The sequence below is a fragment of the Callorhinchus milii genome, unplaced genomic scaffold, assembly GCF_018977255.1.
Source record: "Callorhinchus milii isolate IMCB2004 unplaced genomic scaffold, IMCB_Cmil_1.0 Scaffold5, whole genome shotgun sequence".
Classification (NCBI taxonomy): domain Eukaryota; kingdom Metazoa; phylum Chordata; class Chondrichthyes; order Chimaeriformes; family Callorhinchidae; genus Callorhinchus; species Callorhinchus milii.
The window spans coordinates 46,059,948-46,076,956 of NW_024704746.1; the positions used below are offsets into that span (position 1 = coordinate 46,059,948).

At 40.6% G+C, this 17,009-nt stretch overlaps 1 protein-coding gene across 3 annotated transcripts in view; it reads right to left on the reverse strand.

Moving 5' to 3' along the window:
* Positions 1–17,009, reverse strand: part of atxn10 (ataxin 10) — a 121,538-nt gene that overhangs the window by 12,048 nt on the left and 92,481 nt on the right. For all 3 annotated transcript variants that reach the window (XM_007894691.2, XM_007894692.2, XM_042335622.1), the window contains exon 10: positions 13,637–13,700. In XM_007894691.2, the coding sequence (XP_007892882.1) occupies positions 13,637–13,700 (64 nt within the window). The remainder of the gene's footprint in view (positions 1–13,636; positions 13,701–17,009) is intronic.

The following is a 17,009-nucleotide window of genomic DNA, read 5'->3' on the forward strand; positions in this document are numbered from 1 at the left end:
TGAAAACGTACATGCCAAAACGACTTCAGTTTTGCTGAAATAACATCACAGCTGAAAAACATTCCAGTTGAAGACATCATGATGTCTTTCGATATTACGTTCATGGTCACAAGCACAAAACCAACAGCAGTAAAGAAAATATTGGAGAGACAGAACAAACAGAAGATGTTAACTTCTGACAGGAAGCAATCGTAGGCTTGTCACACATTTTTCTACCTACTACATATTTTCCAGTGACTGAATTTCGTAAACATTGGATCAAACGTTAGATTCAGCAAGTGTTTCACCAGTCTCCTCAGCTTTAACACAGATACCTTAGAACTTGACATCAGGGAAAGAACCTGAATGGAAACACAGTGCGTGTGATTGCTCATCAATACTTATAACTTTCTAGAGCATTCCAATAATAACCCTTACATTTGGTGTGATGCTCACAATTTCAAAACTTCTCAAAGCACTTCACAGGCATAAGATGCAAAGTGTTGTGACGATAATTTTGGCAAATCGGACAGTCTATTTGCACACAGCAATATCCCACAAACAATCATTGATTGTGGAATGGAGTTCCAAAGAGTGGGGGCAGAGAGGCTGAAAGCCCGGCCGCCGATGGTAGGGTGAGAGACCTGAAGCAGGCTGGAGCCTGCAGAATGGAGGGAGCGGACGGGTTGATAGGAGGTTAGCAGGTTAGAGAGGTAGGATGGGGCAAGGCCGTGGAGGGCCTTGAAAGTGAGGACGAGGATTTTGAATTCTATACTCTGAGGGATGGGGAGGCAGTGTAGCTGGGCGAGGGTGGGGACGATGGGGTCACTGAGCGGGAGAGGTCACGAGCTGCAGAATTCTGGATGATCTGTAGCTTGTGGAGGGAAGAGTTGGGGAGGCCAACAAGGAGGGAGTTTCCGTAGTCGAGCCTTGAGGTGACGAATGCGTGTATGAGGGTTTTGGGAGTCTGAGGGGTGAGACAGTGGCGGAGTCGGGCAATGTTATGGAGGTCGGGGAAGGCAGAAAGGATCGCAGATGTGGGGGAGGAAGGACAGTTGAAGGTCGAACTAGATGCCCAGGTTCCTAACTGGCTTGGTGAGGTGGAGCATGCAACTATGGAGGCTGATGCTGCCAGTGCCTGAGGCGCTGAGGTGCTGGCGCGAGCCATTCAGGAGGGCCTCAGTCTTGCTGACATTCAGCTGTAGAAAGTTGGCTCTCATCCAAGATAATGAGACCTTGTCTCCAACAAGGATAACCCATTCGAATGGGTATTTTCAATAAATGCAGACTGACGTCAGTAAAGTCTAAAAACGTCATCACTGCTGACAAAAAAAAGATTTTTTTTACCATTGTAGAGAAACTAATTCCCTCCTTCCACAACATCAACAAAATTACATTTATAGAGCGCCTTTCACGTCGGGAGGATGTCCCAAAGCACTGAACAGTCAGGTGTCGGGACCTGAGCATGGGGAAGGGGTGGGGTAGCGGTGAGGGAACGCAGAGAGGTGGGAGGGCGACCGAAGGCACGATTGAAGAGAAGGGTCTTGAAATCGGCCTTGAAGGAGGCAAGGGAGGAAGCGAGGCGAAGGGACCGTGGGATGGATTTCTAGAGTGTGGGGGCAGAGAGGCTGAAAGCCCGGCCACCAATGCTAGGGTGGGTCGGGCGGAAGACGTGGAGCAGGCCGGAGCCCGCTGAACAGAGGGAGCAGGCAGGTTGGTAGGGAGTCAGCAGGTCAGAGAGGTAGGAGGGGGCAAGGCCATGGATGGCCTTAAAAGTGAGGACGAGGATCTTGAACTCGATCCTCTGAGGGATGGGGAGCCAGTGGAGTTGGGCGAGGGTGGGAGTGATGGGGTCACGGAGCCTGGTGCGTGAGAGTACACGAGCTGCAGAGTTTTGGATGATCTGCAGCTTGTGAAGGGAAGAGTTGGGAAGGCCGATGAGGATAAACAGTGTTTTGCCAGGATGTTTATGAAATGAATAAAATACACAATTTAAACAGATAGCTACCACTTCCCCCACTCACCCATAACTTGATCAACTCACACCAGCCATCATTGCAAATACCATATCAGAGATATACTCTTTGGACAACACAATCCAGCTAAAAGACATACCACTAAATTGCACATATAAACTGTATATTCACAATATAAATGCACACTACACCTAAGCTTCTTTAACAGCCTTGCAAACTGGTTTACATATATAATCTGTTTGACCACAAAATGGTAACCCTCTGTTTCAGTAAACATTTTGTTTGTATTATAAATGACTGAAATGCGCTGTGTAAGTATGTAATCTCTCTGAACACCACAAAGTGGTAACTATCTGTTTAAATTGTGTATTTTATCCATTGCGCAAACATCCTGGCAAACCACTGTTTAAACATAATATCTTTCTGAGCACCATCATTTAGACATGCTCCATTCCAATTGTGTTCTTGTATTGTGCCCAACCTGGCTCACCGTAAATACAAAAAAGATCTTTTTCAGCAATGACAAACCAGTAACACTCTATTATGGTTTGCATCTTGTTTGTGTGTCAGCAACTCAGGGAAATAGTAAAAAGGGGCAGGTTAAAAAAGCTGAATGAAAATGGGTTTGGATAACCTAACCTAAACCATGAGAGCAAACGTCAATACCAGTGGACTATGAAGAATGTTGAGACAATCCAAAGCCAGCTGTTACTCCAGGGACATCCACCTGCCATAACTTGAATCTTTCATCCTGGGTTTTGGTGCACACAATCAAAGTTGGAATGGATCCCATCAAATCAGGACTAAGCCAATGTATGACTCTCTCCAAGGTCAATAATTTCTATCCAACATTTATTGCTCACTTCTGCAATGCCTATTATGGGCATTCCTTGCCTTGCCTCCAAGGAACGTCTCAAGACTTCAACCATGCCTTTGGCCTTCAAGCCCTCCTACCCTCTGCCCTTCACCCTCCCTGACTCCCCCCATGCCCCCGCCCGCTCGGGTCCTAATCCCTGACTGTTCAGCACCTTGGGACATCCCCCCGAAGTGAAAGGTGCTTTACAAATGTAGTTTTGTATTGTATTGTATATTGATGAACATTCCGAACACTTTCTAGCTTTTGGGTGGAATAAAGTAAAGAGAGAGGTCAAGCAAACCCAAAAAGTAAATTTATGCAGACCTAAAGGCTTTTAACTATTGGATCTTATTCATTACCTTCAGAATGGTCTGGAAAAAAAGTACTAGAATTGAGATTTAGACCCTGGTCAATCCTTTACTGGTTTGTTTCCTGTCACTACTGTTGAGGCTTCCATTGAAGTTAAACTTTGTGAAATAAAACATAGATAGGTAAAATAAATCTATCTATCACAATTGTGTGGCAAGAAATGCAACAAGGGAAAATATCAGATAGACAATATCTTAATTGCTACAAAATAGCAATGCAATGCTAAATGTGCATGTCATTTGTACCTTAAGCATTCTTCCAAATGCTAGCACAAAACCTGATGAGTTGTTTTTATGGTATTTCATTTGCCTGCATGAGGTGTGCAGGTCATTGGTAAAGCCAGGCTGTGCCTGAGGCCAGGTGTAACAAGTAGGATAGGACTGCTGTTGTAAACTCTTGAGGTCAGGTTTAGTTTGGATGCAGGGCAGAAATACAAGATTGTTAAGTGCCGTTTGAGGGGTGTCTGACTCCATGATACTTCTGGGCACCCTGATATCTGATAAAAATAGGAGGCTGTGTTAACACAATGGTCAACATCCCTGAAGGAAGGGTAGGAAGACAAAGGTCACAAAAAGGACAGGTACAACAAAGTTAGGCAGTAGTTCTCAAGGCGACTGATGCATGTTAATTCAACAGTAAAGCCAAACTTTCAGTTGTGAAGTTGGGATACAACTTTTTAAAAAAATTGTAATGACTGAAAGCGATTGGCAACTTGCTAATAAGCAAGCATTTTTTTCTTCACTGCCAGACATTTTAAAGGTGGTTTGAAATTCATGAACGAATTTAAAAGAATGATTGATTCATGGCTGCACAGATCTGGTAAGTCAGCATCATCCTTACTCATCTCTCCAGCAAATTCTGTGCTGGGGAATTAGCACAATTTCTCAAGTTCTATGCTTAGAGAACTGTGGCCAGTTCGATGATCAATTTCTGACAGCATCTACTTGTTACAGGCATTGTCACACAAAATTGCTTGTTTCGAGTTAACTTTGAGAATGAGCTAAGACCATTTGCCCTCCTCTGGTCACCCGCTGTGTGAGGGAGCACCTGGTCTCAACGCCCCCCCAGAGGGCACAGCTGCCATTAGGGACTTCAGAATGCTGTGAATTGTGGCGGCCAACACACAGATCCACTTTATTTCTTGGCAAAGCAGTTATACATTAACCAGGGTTCAATGTAAACTGTAACACACTACATTACACAAGAGAGAGTCTGATTCCATGATTTGCATGACACTTACTAATCCTCATTCACACCTTTTCAGCATCCTGACACTGCACAGCTGCTCTGAATATCCAACTGATCATTCTTTTGCTGAAATGACCTCACAAGGTCAAACAAGATGCATGCGCAACCTATTAACACTTAATTCACCCTGCCACACTTTACAAGCATATTCCCAAGTGCAGCCGGTAGTGCATTTTCCTCCTAAAGACAGCACAGAATGTCCTTTCCTCCCTCTTCCCCATTCACCAATTTACTTTCAAAAGTGATCACTTTTTTTTAAGTGCCTTTTTACAGGCACGGCATTAATCTTTTTATTACTATTTCTATTCAGAGCACAAGCAGTTGCTTACCAAGCTGTATCAACTTAATTGGAATCAGCTCTGTCTGCTCGTTTCGGTTCAGTGGTTCAAAATGTAATCAGACATTAATTAAGTCATTTGTTCCTTCCCACTCTTTCCGTTTGTTGGCTGAATACAGCAGCACAATTCCAGTCTTTTCAAAGCCTGACTTTACGGTTCATCTTTTTAAAACATAAATCACATTGTTGCTTTTGTTGTGCAAAAGCCCTATTCAGAGGCACTGTTTTTACTGTATGTGGCCTATTAAGTTCCACTCCATTACCCTTTAGAAGCCACTTCAACCTCTGCAAAGCCAGCCTGGGTTAGCATCTCAAGAAATCAGTTCTGGTATTTGGACAGAAACCTATCTCGTGAAGCAAATCCTTTAGATTGTATCCAGTTCACTGCTTTTGCTCGGGTTATCATCAAGCTTGTGCTGATATGCCTCCTGAGCGAATAGGCCTGTTGACTATTTGTAACATTAATCTCAACCATAATTCTGTGCAATATTCAACCAAACTAAGTTTTGATTTGAATATACAGTAATTAATTACAATAACTTCTGCTCATCTATAGATACATTTTGGCACTCTGGTTTATGGATTAAAACTGTATGTCACCCACATTTCACAGAAGCACATGGTAGGTACAGCTTTTATCAATTTCGGAACTACACACTAAAACATCTATGAGCACCAACACCATCAAGTGATAAAGACTGGGCTCTCTTTGCCATCTTGCCTTTCTTGCATGACATAAAAATCACTACCAGCACCAGAACTACCATCATAGTAACATCTGCAGCCCCCAAATTACTGCTCACAAACTGAAGAGCCCCAAAGTCCTTCATGCAACAGAGTAAAGAAGTTAGTTGAGATGACCAGAATGTTGATTGAAGAACTCTGATATAAAAGGCTAAATAAATCAATAAGTAGTTCAGTCATATTTTTCCACAACATTTAGATTATGCCTTGACCTTGCTCTTACCACTCACACTACCCTACTTGCAGTAAGTTCTAAGAATGTCAGTTGGCAGGCATTAACAGAACACCACGTAATCTCATCTTCAGTCTGTTATCTTTCAAGGAAGTCAAATACTCTATTTTATTTATTTTGTGTGAAGCAGTGTAATGATTTAACTTTTATCCAGTCAGTTCAGCTCTGAGCACAACAGAAAACATTATAACTGGAGTAACTGTGGTGGGTGGGGACGAGTTCAGTTTTGCTAATGCACTCTAAAAATCATTAACTTATTGACCCTGGGCGAGCTAAAGAATTATTTACAGAAGTGACTAACATCCTCTACACACCTTTTACAACAATTTCAATGATTGCTGTCCCATTTAAAAACAGCTACTTTTGTGCCATGTTTCAATGCGGTATGAATGCTTAGTAATTCAACGAAGCCAGGATACATATTTCATAAATTAGTTACTCCAAATTGTTTAGAGAATTTTTACAACAGATTCATCCTTAAATTGGTTTCTATAATAGTGCTGTGACTAATATTCTGATGTGAACACAATACACTGAGTTTTTTTACATTTTGACTGCACGCACCATCAGAATTTTCTAAAATTTATCCTGAGGTATTGAACACTGATAGTTAAATTATATTTAATTTATTTATTTAATTGACTCATCCTTTAAATGAACACCTGACAAATTCCACCTACTTCGTATTGTACATGTCACTTATTTCAGCTCAGATGTTGCATGTGTATGTGAAGAATGAATCAAGTCCTCAAAGAAGCACTTTGAGACATGAAGTGCTTTGAGACGTCTCGACAACTTAATAAGGCATAAGATCATATGCAAGGTTTTTTTTGGTTTTACATTGTTTTTAACTCATTCTCTTCTAGAATCTCAAGATTGTGGTGCAGAACTCCTCAGAGGTATGTATAAGATGCTAAATAGGATAGAAAAAATAAGAGGAGTATATGTTGAGAAATACAATGGCAGCAGGTCAAGAGAGCACAGGTTCAGAATTGTAAAGGGCAATTTTAGGACAGACACCAGAAAGTATTTCTTTACACTGAAGATACTTAATAGCCCGAATAGCGTGTTTGCAAGAATGGGAGAGGTCAAAATGTCAATTTATTTCAGAAACGGCTTGAAGCTGGAGGGCATTCTGGAAGGATGAGATCAAAGGTATCTTCACCCAAACATCTCTTGTGATCTTGTAATTTCCCTTAAATTCCCCTCTCTTATAAATTGAGGCGGTTTTATAAACCTTGGTTTATAAAATCCTCATCTTATCGAAAATAGTGATCGTTTCATTACTCATCTTCAATATGAAATCCATTATATGCATTTTTGGTACTGGAGGCCAATGAGTGGAATCACCTGTGCAGCATTACCTTAGCATGAATCAGATAAGGAGAGGAAAACAAAGATATTGTGGGGGCAGGCAGGATGCAGCTGAAATAAAAGTATATTTTTATATTTTGGTTTTAGGTCTGCTCTTCAAACCTTTGGCAATCGGAATTTTTTATATGATCATTATTTGTCTACATATCACAGATGAAGGTTTCAGATAGCAACTTTGATTGGAACCAACGACAACAAAACAACAACAAAATTACATTTATAAAGCGCCTTTCACGTCGGGAGGATGTCCCAAGGCTCTGGAAAGATAAGAGTTTCGAATCCGAGCTGAGGGTCGGGGTGGGGGAGGGCAGGGGGGAAGCAGGCAGATCGAAAGCAGGATCGAAGAGGAGGGTCTTGATGTGGGTCTTGAATGTGGTGAGGGAGGGGGCGAGACAGAGAGACTGTAGGATGGAGTTCCAGAGGGTGGGTGCAGATTGGCGGAAGTCCCGCCCGCCGACAGTGGAGCGAACAAGGTGGGGACGTGAAGCAGGCCAGAGCCCTCTGAGCAGAGGGAGCAAACAGGGTGGTAGGGTATTAGGAGATTCGAGAGGTAGGAGGGAGCAAGACCATGGAGGGCTTTGAAGGTGAGGACCAGGATCTTGAACTGTATCTTCTGTGTGATGGGAAGCCAGTGGAGTTGGGCAAGGATGGGGGTGATAGGGTCACGGAGCCTCGTGTGGGAAAGGACAGGGGCTGCAGAGTTCTGGATGATCTACAGCCTGTGGAGGAAGGAGTTGGGGAGGACGACATGCAGTGAGTTTGCGTAGTCGAGCCTCGAAGTAATGAAGGCTTGTACCTAATGAATCAAATTAGGTTTAGATGTGCCAAACAAATCATTTCTAGTTTGCTTAGTTTCTGATTTCTAAAGCAAATTTATCAATCTGGAGACAGGTAAACCAGATGACATTGGGATCAGACAACTTTCTTGCTCAGAGAGATTTTTGGGAACTGTGATTGCCTACAATTTGTTATCTTTGCCTTTGAAATGGAATTCTCTTCTCAGCTTCAGTGCACTAAAATCCTTGTCCATTACCCATTCATTGTCCGTTTCCTGATCTTCACAGATTATGGTTTGACTATCTTCGTGGAAGTATTTTATAATCCTTTTTATTACTCTGTTTAGAAGTGAGAGTGGCGGAAAATCAAACTACGTGTTGATGAGTTTTTAAACAAATGGAGAAAGGTTTGTCATATGTGTATTTATCAACGCACTTTAACAAAGCTTCTTCATGTTATCTGTAATTAGGTGAGCAGGTAAGCAGTTTGCGTCCCTCCAGGGAGAGAGTGCGCATTCCATTCCAACAATCATCTCTGGAATTTCCATGTTTAGGTGGGATGCATGGAAATCTCAGCTTGGTTTGGATACTCTTAAGCACAGTGATGGGTTTCTGCACGTGTCAGAAACCTGGCTGACCAAAAAAAAGATTGAGCATGTACATACATTGCTGATTCACTCTCTTAGCCTTCCACTTGTCATGCAGGAGCATTAGTTTCTTATGTGGATGGGTAGGATGCACAACATGTTTGAATTAGAACAAGGACATTTTAGGGGGAGCTGTGCTTGTGTGGTGCTTGGTTTGTGCATGTGAATGTATAGTATTTGTTTGGGTAAGTGAGTGAGAGGGAGAGAGAAACATTAATTTGAGTGAACAAGCAGTCTGGACCAAAGTCAAAATAGTTATGGTAAATTATCTTGTCAATATTGCTAATGTAATGCTTGATGATTTTGAGTAAAATATTATTGACTCAACTTATTTTAAGGTCCAGTGGCTCAAAATCTTACACTGTATTACATTTTAATTTCAAATGGTCTCATGTGCCATAATTGACTGGAATTACAGGCCTCAGATCATATTTTTCTCAACAGCTCAAGTTACTGCTAGACAAGATAACATTTCTATTCGGATGTGCATAATATAAAAGGGAGAAAGTATTCAATTCATAACATTCATATTATGTGATTCAGGCAGATAATCTCTTTTCAAGTACAAAAGAAAAGCCTTTGTAGTATCACATGCAGTGACAATTTTTCCACTCCAAAATCTCAGGATTTGTTTATAATTTAATGATCTAATATTAAAATTTGAAATTTCAAAAGTAATTTTAAAATCTGACGGTAAAACCACTCAAGATGATTCAAAGCTCGTTGCACACCGATGGTAATTTGTTTTCCCATTCAAGCAAGAAGGTTCATTTGTTCTCCACTTTTCTGATCCCTGGAAACTCTGGCTGACTGGATCACTCTCATTTCTTACCAAAGGCATTTGTTTGCAAAGAGTTACCTCAAAGCCACAAGCCAATGTAGTTGGACCATTTCTGATCTAGTTTTTAGCCTATAAATCAAAGTACTGAATACATCAAAGCCCAAATACAGCTCTGCCACATTATCCCACCTACCCCTTCATACGCAGCACACAACTCAGCCTTAATGCCAAAGAAAAAGTAGATTGTGCAGCTTTCTGCCTATGTAATTTACTTTGTAATATCGATAATCCACCACATCAGAGGGAAAAAATTGGTACTTATTCATTAGTTAATTTAGAAAATCATCTTTATAGCTCCTTGTGGTAATGAAAAGTCTCAAAGCATTTCACAAGTAATTACTTTTGTCTGACTTTTTTTGACCTATGAACTTGTTTTAGTGTGACTTTTTTGTTCATAGTTCGGATCCTCGTACAACACCACAATGGGATTGACAAGGTCCACTTACATGACCTTCATTCGTACCTTTGTCCATAGATTTAACATTGAGGTAAAAGTTGATCTGACCAGCACAGAAACCTTATCACCCCCAACCCATCCATTCTGGTTGTAAGGCAAAAGTGGTAGACCAAACTAGCTAGCAACATGAACGGTGGCATATTACTGATCCTCATCATTTTACAGCAATCTTATTCTATGTCCTTTCTTTGTTTTGCTCATTAAGCTAAAATTTAATCTCCCTCACAACAATTTGGTCATGATGGGGTTGACTGCCAACATCCAGAACCATCAGATCCCAGCAATCCGGCGTCTCCTCATCTATAGACTTCACTTCTGTGTGCTTCGCTCTTATTTTAAAGCTTTGGAAACAAACCCCAGGTTCAAAACATTTTTCATGCAAACAGACTTCTCCAATTCTGAGCATTAATTCACTTTTATCATTTAATCTGCATAGTAAACAAAGCTTCAAAGTGGATGCTTTCTACTTTCCTGGCAATAGTCACTAACTGCTTTGAATAGATTGTCAGCAGCACTTTTGACACCAGAGAACTATGTCATCATGCCAGCTGGTTCCAGCTGAACTACATGACAAACTGTAAATTTCAATATGGGGGGAGGGAAGGAGGAGGAGGGGGAACATTATTAATAAGATTTCACAAGATTAAACATAAAAGAGGTTTTGTGTGCCTTAACAATCATTCCACACATTACTCTGAGCTCCAGGCCACAGACTGTCTCATCTTGGTTAGAGGGTAAGGATTAATTTTAAGTGGCAAAAATAGCACTAATTCAAACTGTCTGGCTTTAACTCTACACAGCTTATTTAGCCCTTGTTTGAATTCTACAAATATGATTGTTTAATAATATGTAGCACCTTTAATCTCAGTTACTGTGCTCCCATTCAGGCACGAGGAATGATATGAGCTACAGAGCTGTGGCTTGGAGTGACTAATGATGCTCTTTGTTGGCTGATGAGGCAGTGTGTTGCTCAGTGGTTAAATTCTAATAATTTGTGTGTATATATGGTTTTTAAATCTGCCTTCATTTTCAATTCATTCTCATGGTATTCATGGCTGAACTCTCAATTAAAATTAAGCCTTTACATGTGCAATTATGTCTGAACAAATACATCTCAATTCTCTTTTTCTTATTTTCATCAAACAAAATTATACCTTTCGGTCAGCACAGCCCTGGCCTTTAATTAGACCTAACATTCAAAACAATTCTCTCTCCTTAGACACTCTCCCGGAGGCATCTGTAGGGCACAACAGGTAATCCAGACAATGGAGATAATAGCAGTGAACTGACAGACCAACAGAGGACAGTTGGATGGTTGATGAAGAGATCTACGAGTAGTCCACTCCCTCCTTTCTCAGATCTAACTGATTTACAGCAAGATGTCTCTGGCCCTGTAGATCTTGTGGGTGAAAGTGCTGGAAAAACACCAAAGGGCAACTTATAATAAACACATTGGCGTCGAACAGCCGAGGCCAAATAACATGAACACAGGAACATTACCATCCCATTCTGGGAAACGAGTGGACATGATCCATCCCAGGTGTTGTCTTTATTCCTTTGATGTACACATCCAAATGAAAGAGTATTCTCCCATCCAAAGAAAGAAAACACCTCAGGCATTGCCCTTTAAGATACTCCAACTATGATGGAACTCCAGATCAGGTGCCTTTACCCATCCCTGTTATAAAAAAAGGGTCTTGTGCTTAACCATATCATAGCACTTTGGCCAGAGGAAACAGAAAAGCTACCAAGTTCTGACAATTAAGAAATTTAAAATACGTACAAATAGAAAGATCCTAAATGGTAGCACATCAGCGTAATTCCATGGCAGGAAAGAAGGGATCCAGAGAGGACCATTTGTAGACAATCTAATGTCTTCCTCATCACTACAACATTTCAAACACTGAAAGTACCACAAAAAACACAACAACATTGCTGCGCTACACCAAAGCGATCATCACTCAAACTCTCAAGACAGAACCATTATATTAAGTTATTAAGTTCACTGCCCAGTCTGAAAGAGCCAAATAACTGCAGTTTGATCCCAGTTTGTGGTGAGTTTGCTGTCCTCATTTGAGGAGGTTATAGGGTACTGCCATTGGCCTACCTCTGTTGAAGAGGGAGAGATAGGGGGAGGCCAATAAGTGGTTTGTGGTCAAACCAATTGTTTCTGAGCGTAGCTTGAGAACAATATTCTCAAAGAAAATGAAGGCATATTTTTCAATGTAATCATGCAATCATGTTAATCTGCTTCACCACTGGCCTATTTCCAAATAAAGCTTCCAGTTGATAACTCATTGTTTTAAAATAAACCTGTTTTATTCCATACTGAGCTTGGCCATCCAGAAACAAATCAAAACCTAGCAAGTTCCCATTGAATCTTTTTACTCAAATCTTGAAACTGCCTGCAATGTTTGTATTTTATTCTACTTGTTCATTTCCACAAAAAATAGTTCAAACGGGATCCTTTAGACGTTTTTTACCTTTTTGGCGATCGGCAAGTCTACAATATCCGAAAGTAATGCTTTCCTAAAGTAAGCGCTGATATAGATAACGTTCCTGGCACTTTCAAGTGGACGAGAAATACAGGGAATGCGTATTTATATCCAAAGCACTCTTTCTAACGATATTAGAATATAGTATAATCAATACATTGCTGCTGCACAATTTCAGCTCTAAGCTCAATTTTAGCCCGACTCAGAAATCACAGGAGCCTGCAATGAAAGATGCGTTATTTTTTCTACCTCACCATGTGGTTACTGTTCTGTACCTCACTAATTTTGTCTTTTTACTGCATATATTCAAAATGTCTCACGATTTCCAGAATACTGCTTGAATTAAATTGAAGGCGCTTCCTTGTAGTTCTGATCTACATCCCCTAACAACATCTCAAGGTTCTTATGACAACGATCAAATGGAACACAAAACTGGATCAATTGTGCACATCATGGGTGGTTTGTCAATTATATATTCAGAGACGTAGCTTGCGAGAGTAATCAACAAATCAAGACAGGAATGTTATCCACCTCTTTTCTCTATTTACAATGTTAATGAAATTAGAAAAAAATAATTACTGCAAAAAAGGAGAGGACTGAAATGCTCATGTCTCATGCTTAAAATCTAGGGCTTAAAACATCCAAATCTGTAAGAATGTTTGCTTGTATTAGTTTGGGATTTTGCAAACATTTCCAACTTTCTCCTCACTTATCTGCAGACTTCCCTCCTCATTTGTATTAAACACATGGTGAGGTAGAAAAAATAACGCATCTTTCATTGCAGGCTCTTGTGATTTCTGAGTCGGGCTAAAATTGAGCTTAGAGCTGAAATTGTGCAGCAGCAATGTATTGATTATACTATATTCTAATATCGTTAGAAAGAGTGCTTTGGATATAAATACGCATTCCCTGTATTTCTCGTCCACTTGATAATTAATAACTAATTATTTTGCCCAGGATCTGAAAACAGTGGAGCTCCTTAACTTCATCGGTCTTCCTCTCCTCCTTCAAACTTACAACCTAAACTTGAAATCACTTAGTGAGTTGATTTATTTCCTCTTCTTTCCTTCACTTTACAGCCATGTTGGTGCCCTGCACTATCACGTTAGTTTTAATATCGTTTCCTCATCAAAAAAATTGCAAAGTATGCATAGATATGGTTGAGAAAGAAAAAAAATCACACATGCACTTGACTATCGTTATATTTTAGTGGAGATGTATCTGTTATGGGTGGAGGAGGGGGAATGGGTGATTTGCAAATTATAATGTGGAATTCAAAAACAGATGGAGTCCAGCAAAGGATACAAGGGTTGTTGTCATCAATGCTGCAGTTGTCCAAGATGAGTGGAATGCCATCGATTTCACGAACCTGCACAAAACAGAAATGACAAACACACAATCAAGTTTTGCAACAGTTGGTTTACTTTAATAATTTTCCAACATTCAGCAATCTGCTTCGCCCTCCAAACTGAAAACATTCATACGTAGTTAAAAGGGAAGGCTCTTCGTCATGGGTTACACTAAGCCATCTTAGTGATGACTCTTAGATATGGCAATGCTGTGTGCAGAGAGGCTCGCGAGAGTTCAGCATGATGTTTAAATTGATATTTTCTCCTCCTTCCCCCAATGAAAAGCATGACAGTAAAGGTCAATCTAAGAAAATAAATAATGTACTCAAGGAGAAAAAAAATGCCGATAATGAGAAAATAAAATAATGTGTTTCTTTTGAACTTCACACTATTGTATCTAGCCGCTCCCTCTACTCTGCAAACATTCACCTGCTTCACATCCCCCACCTGCTCCATCTTCAGCCACACAGTCCCCGTTCTCTGGAATTCCATCCCAGAGTCACTCTGCCTTGCCCCTTCCCATCCCAGCCTGAAGACCCATCTCTTTGACCATTCTTCTGGCCACCTTTCCCCTCCTCAGCTCCACTTCACTCTCCCAATTCAGGCTCCTAGTCAGTTATGTGAAGGACTTTGAGATGTCCTCCCAACATGAAAAGCATTGAATAAACGTAAATTGTTCTGAGCAACTAGGTGAATCATAATCAAAAGCTATTCCAAATATTGTCATGGTTTCTGCCAATATATTGTAAATTGAAGGCAATATTTCTTCAGATCTTATTGAAGGAAACAAATGCAATGGCAGTTTGTTACCCCCAGAAAGCTGACTGAACACAGGTACTGAAACAGCAGCTGCAGGGCAGGTGCAAAAGTCTCCACTTTGAGTATGTTCCCAAACCACAGCAAAGGTCTGTTAATTTGAGCACTGATAATGCACAATGTATAATTAGGGCGACAACTACCAGCCTCTTGGATACACAATTCAGTTGTGTTACAGGATAACATCAGCTTTGGCAGGACTGAACAAACTCACTGAATGAACTCTGAAGTGATCTAAATTAGTAAGTAGCACAATACTATTAATCTGCAGATGTCATTATGTATTAAACCAGGAATGTCAGATACTGTGAAATTAAAAAGTACCAGGACCCTTGTGAAAAGTTTTACACAAACCTCAACGTTCACTCCAGTACCTTTCTAACCCAAGCTTGAAATTAATGTGATAATTTGCTCATCCTAACCTTGTTCTTTGGCAATATTCACGCTGCGGAAATCAGTCTTGTAAAGTACATGAAAGTATCCACTTATTCCATTTATTCACCATCTAGCTTGATTACAGTTATATCATCCATCGCTATTGACATCAGCTTTCTGATTCACTGATTTGTAATCCAACTCCACTGTTCTCTCACTTTGTTGTGAACTAATGAACCCTTCATGCTCCCTGTGCAACACTAATTTTAACACAATTTAGTACTATAACATTTGCATTTAGGTAGGTTAGGTAAGCTAAGTTATTTCACAATATCTTTAAAGTGTAATCCTCAATCTTTTGAAAATCCAATAACTATTAATTAACTGAATTTACAGCAGTTAAAAGAACGGCCTCTTTGTCAGTCTTTTTTTACGATGTTCCACTATGCCTGGACGAGGACAGGTTGAAAACCATTTCCTGGACCTCTGCTGGTGCCCCTCTGTCAAATAGCCATAAGAGTGACATGAGGTGACTGACCCTTCACTTTTCCTTCTCTTCGTTCCTTTTTTGTGCGAAAACAGGAAGTTTTTATGGCATGACTTCATTGTCCTGCTTTTCAAAAGAACATAAAGAACATAGAATACTTGCCCGTTGCTAAGCAAAAGTTACAGTGCATCAAAAACATGCTCATTTTGGAGGTCTTGCACTGACCCCCAGGTCAACAGTTTGCCACTACAGCTCTTAATTACAGTCAATATTTGTATAATATTTACCAGTCCTAGTTTGTTCCTGACTTGGTAAATACCACAAACGACATTGCCTTTGTACAGAAGTCTAGCGAGAAGCAAATCGTTTTTTATTGAATACAACACGTGATAGGAATTCATTGTGGCTCTTCTATTACTGTCGTTACTGTCAAAATAGTACCTCCAAAAAAAAGAAATGTCATGTCAACAGTTATTGTAAAAACTAAGAGGAGTTTCCATGGATGCCTGAAAAANTAGGGTCTTCAGTTTTATATTAAAAATACCAATCTCACAGCTTTCCAACTGATCAAGTTTTACGTTACAATTGTGGAGCTTGACCAGGCTCCAAGCAGACAGCTTAAAGGTTAAAACTTAAATGGGGCACAATCTCACAATCAGGTAGATAGTTTTGCTCCAGGTGAAGGAATGGGGCACATTTCTACTGAATATCAGCGACAACAACTCTTATTGTAACCTCTTCCTTGCCCCAACAAAGAAATTCCAACTTTAGAAGAGGATTTTCCTGCCCTATCCATCCTTCTGGATGACATGGCAATTGAAACTCAACCTCTGGGTGTTGAATTTGTGCAGTAATCAGCTGAACCTGCCTGGGAGCAGGACCGTAGGGTGCACAAGCAGAGTTTCCACAGGTTTCCCCTCCCCACCACCACCACATCATCTCTTGCCCCACCTTACGTTCATGATCTCCTGCAATCCTACTTCCCTGTTAATTTTAACAAGGCATTTATACATAAGATGGCATATTACATACAAAGGACTCCTTCCGATCTGCCAACTCTGACGTAATCCACGATGACAAAAATTGCATTTCTATAATGCTTTTTGCGTCGGGAGGACATCCCAAGTGGAGGGTTTGCACCCCGAGCTTGGGATTGGATTCGGGGGAGGGTGGGTGGCCCATCATTGAAGGGCAATCCTTCAGTCAACTTGCCCCCTCTTCCAAAACTCACTCCATGAATCCTTCTGCCTTGCACCTTCTCCAATTTGAAAATCCTCATAACCTACCTCTCTGACTTCACCTTCAGTCAACCTCCCTCTACCCCCTGGAGCTCCCACCCTTCTCAAGCTCCGACTTCATCTATATTAAGCAACTTTTAGACATTTAACTATGAGAAAAGTGCTTCACAGCTGCAAGTTGCTGTTGTACAGGATTTCGAACCCAAGACAATCCCTGCTCCAAGGCACAGGGCGTGGAAGGGGGGAAAGGCAACATGCTGAAACTCATGCCAGCAAAGGCCTTCTTTTATAATTATTTTGTATCTCTAACTTCAATTGATGGAAACAAAGTTTTATCTTGCGTCTCTATTTAAAAAAATTAAAAATTCACTCAACAAGTTTTTGTTTTAAAAAAATCCAAATGCACATTACAT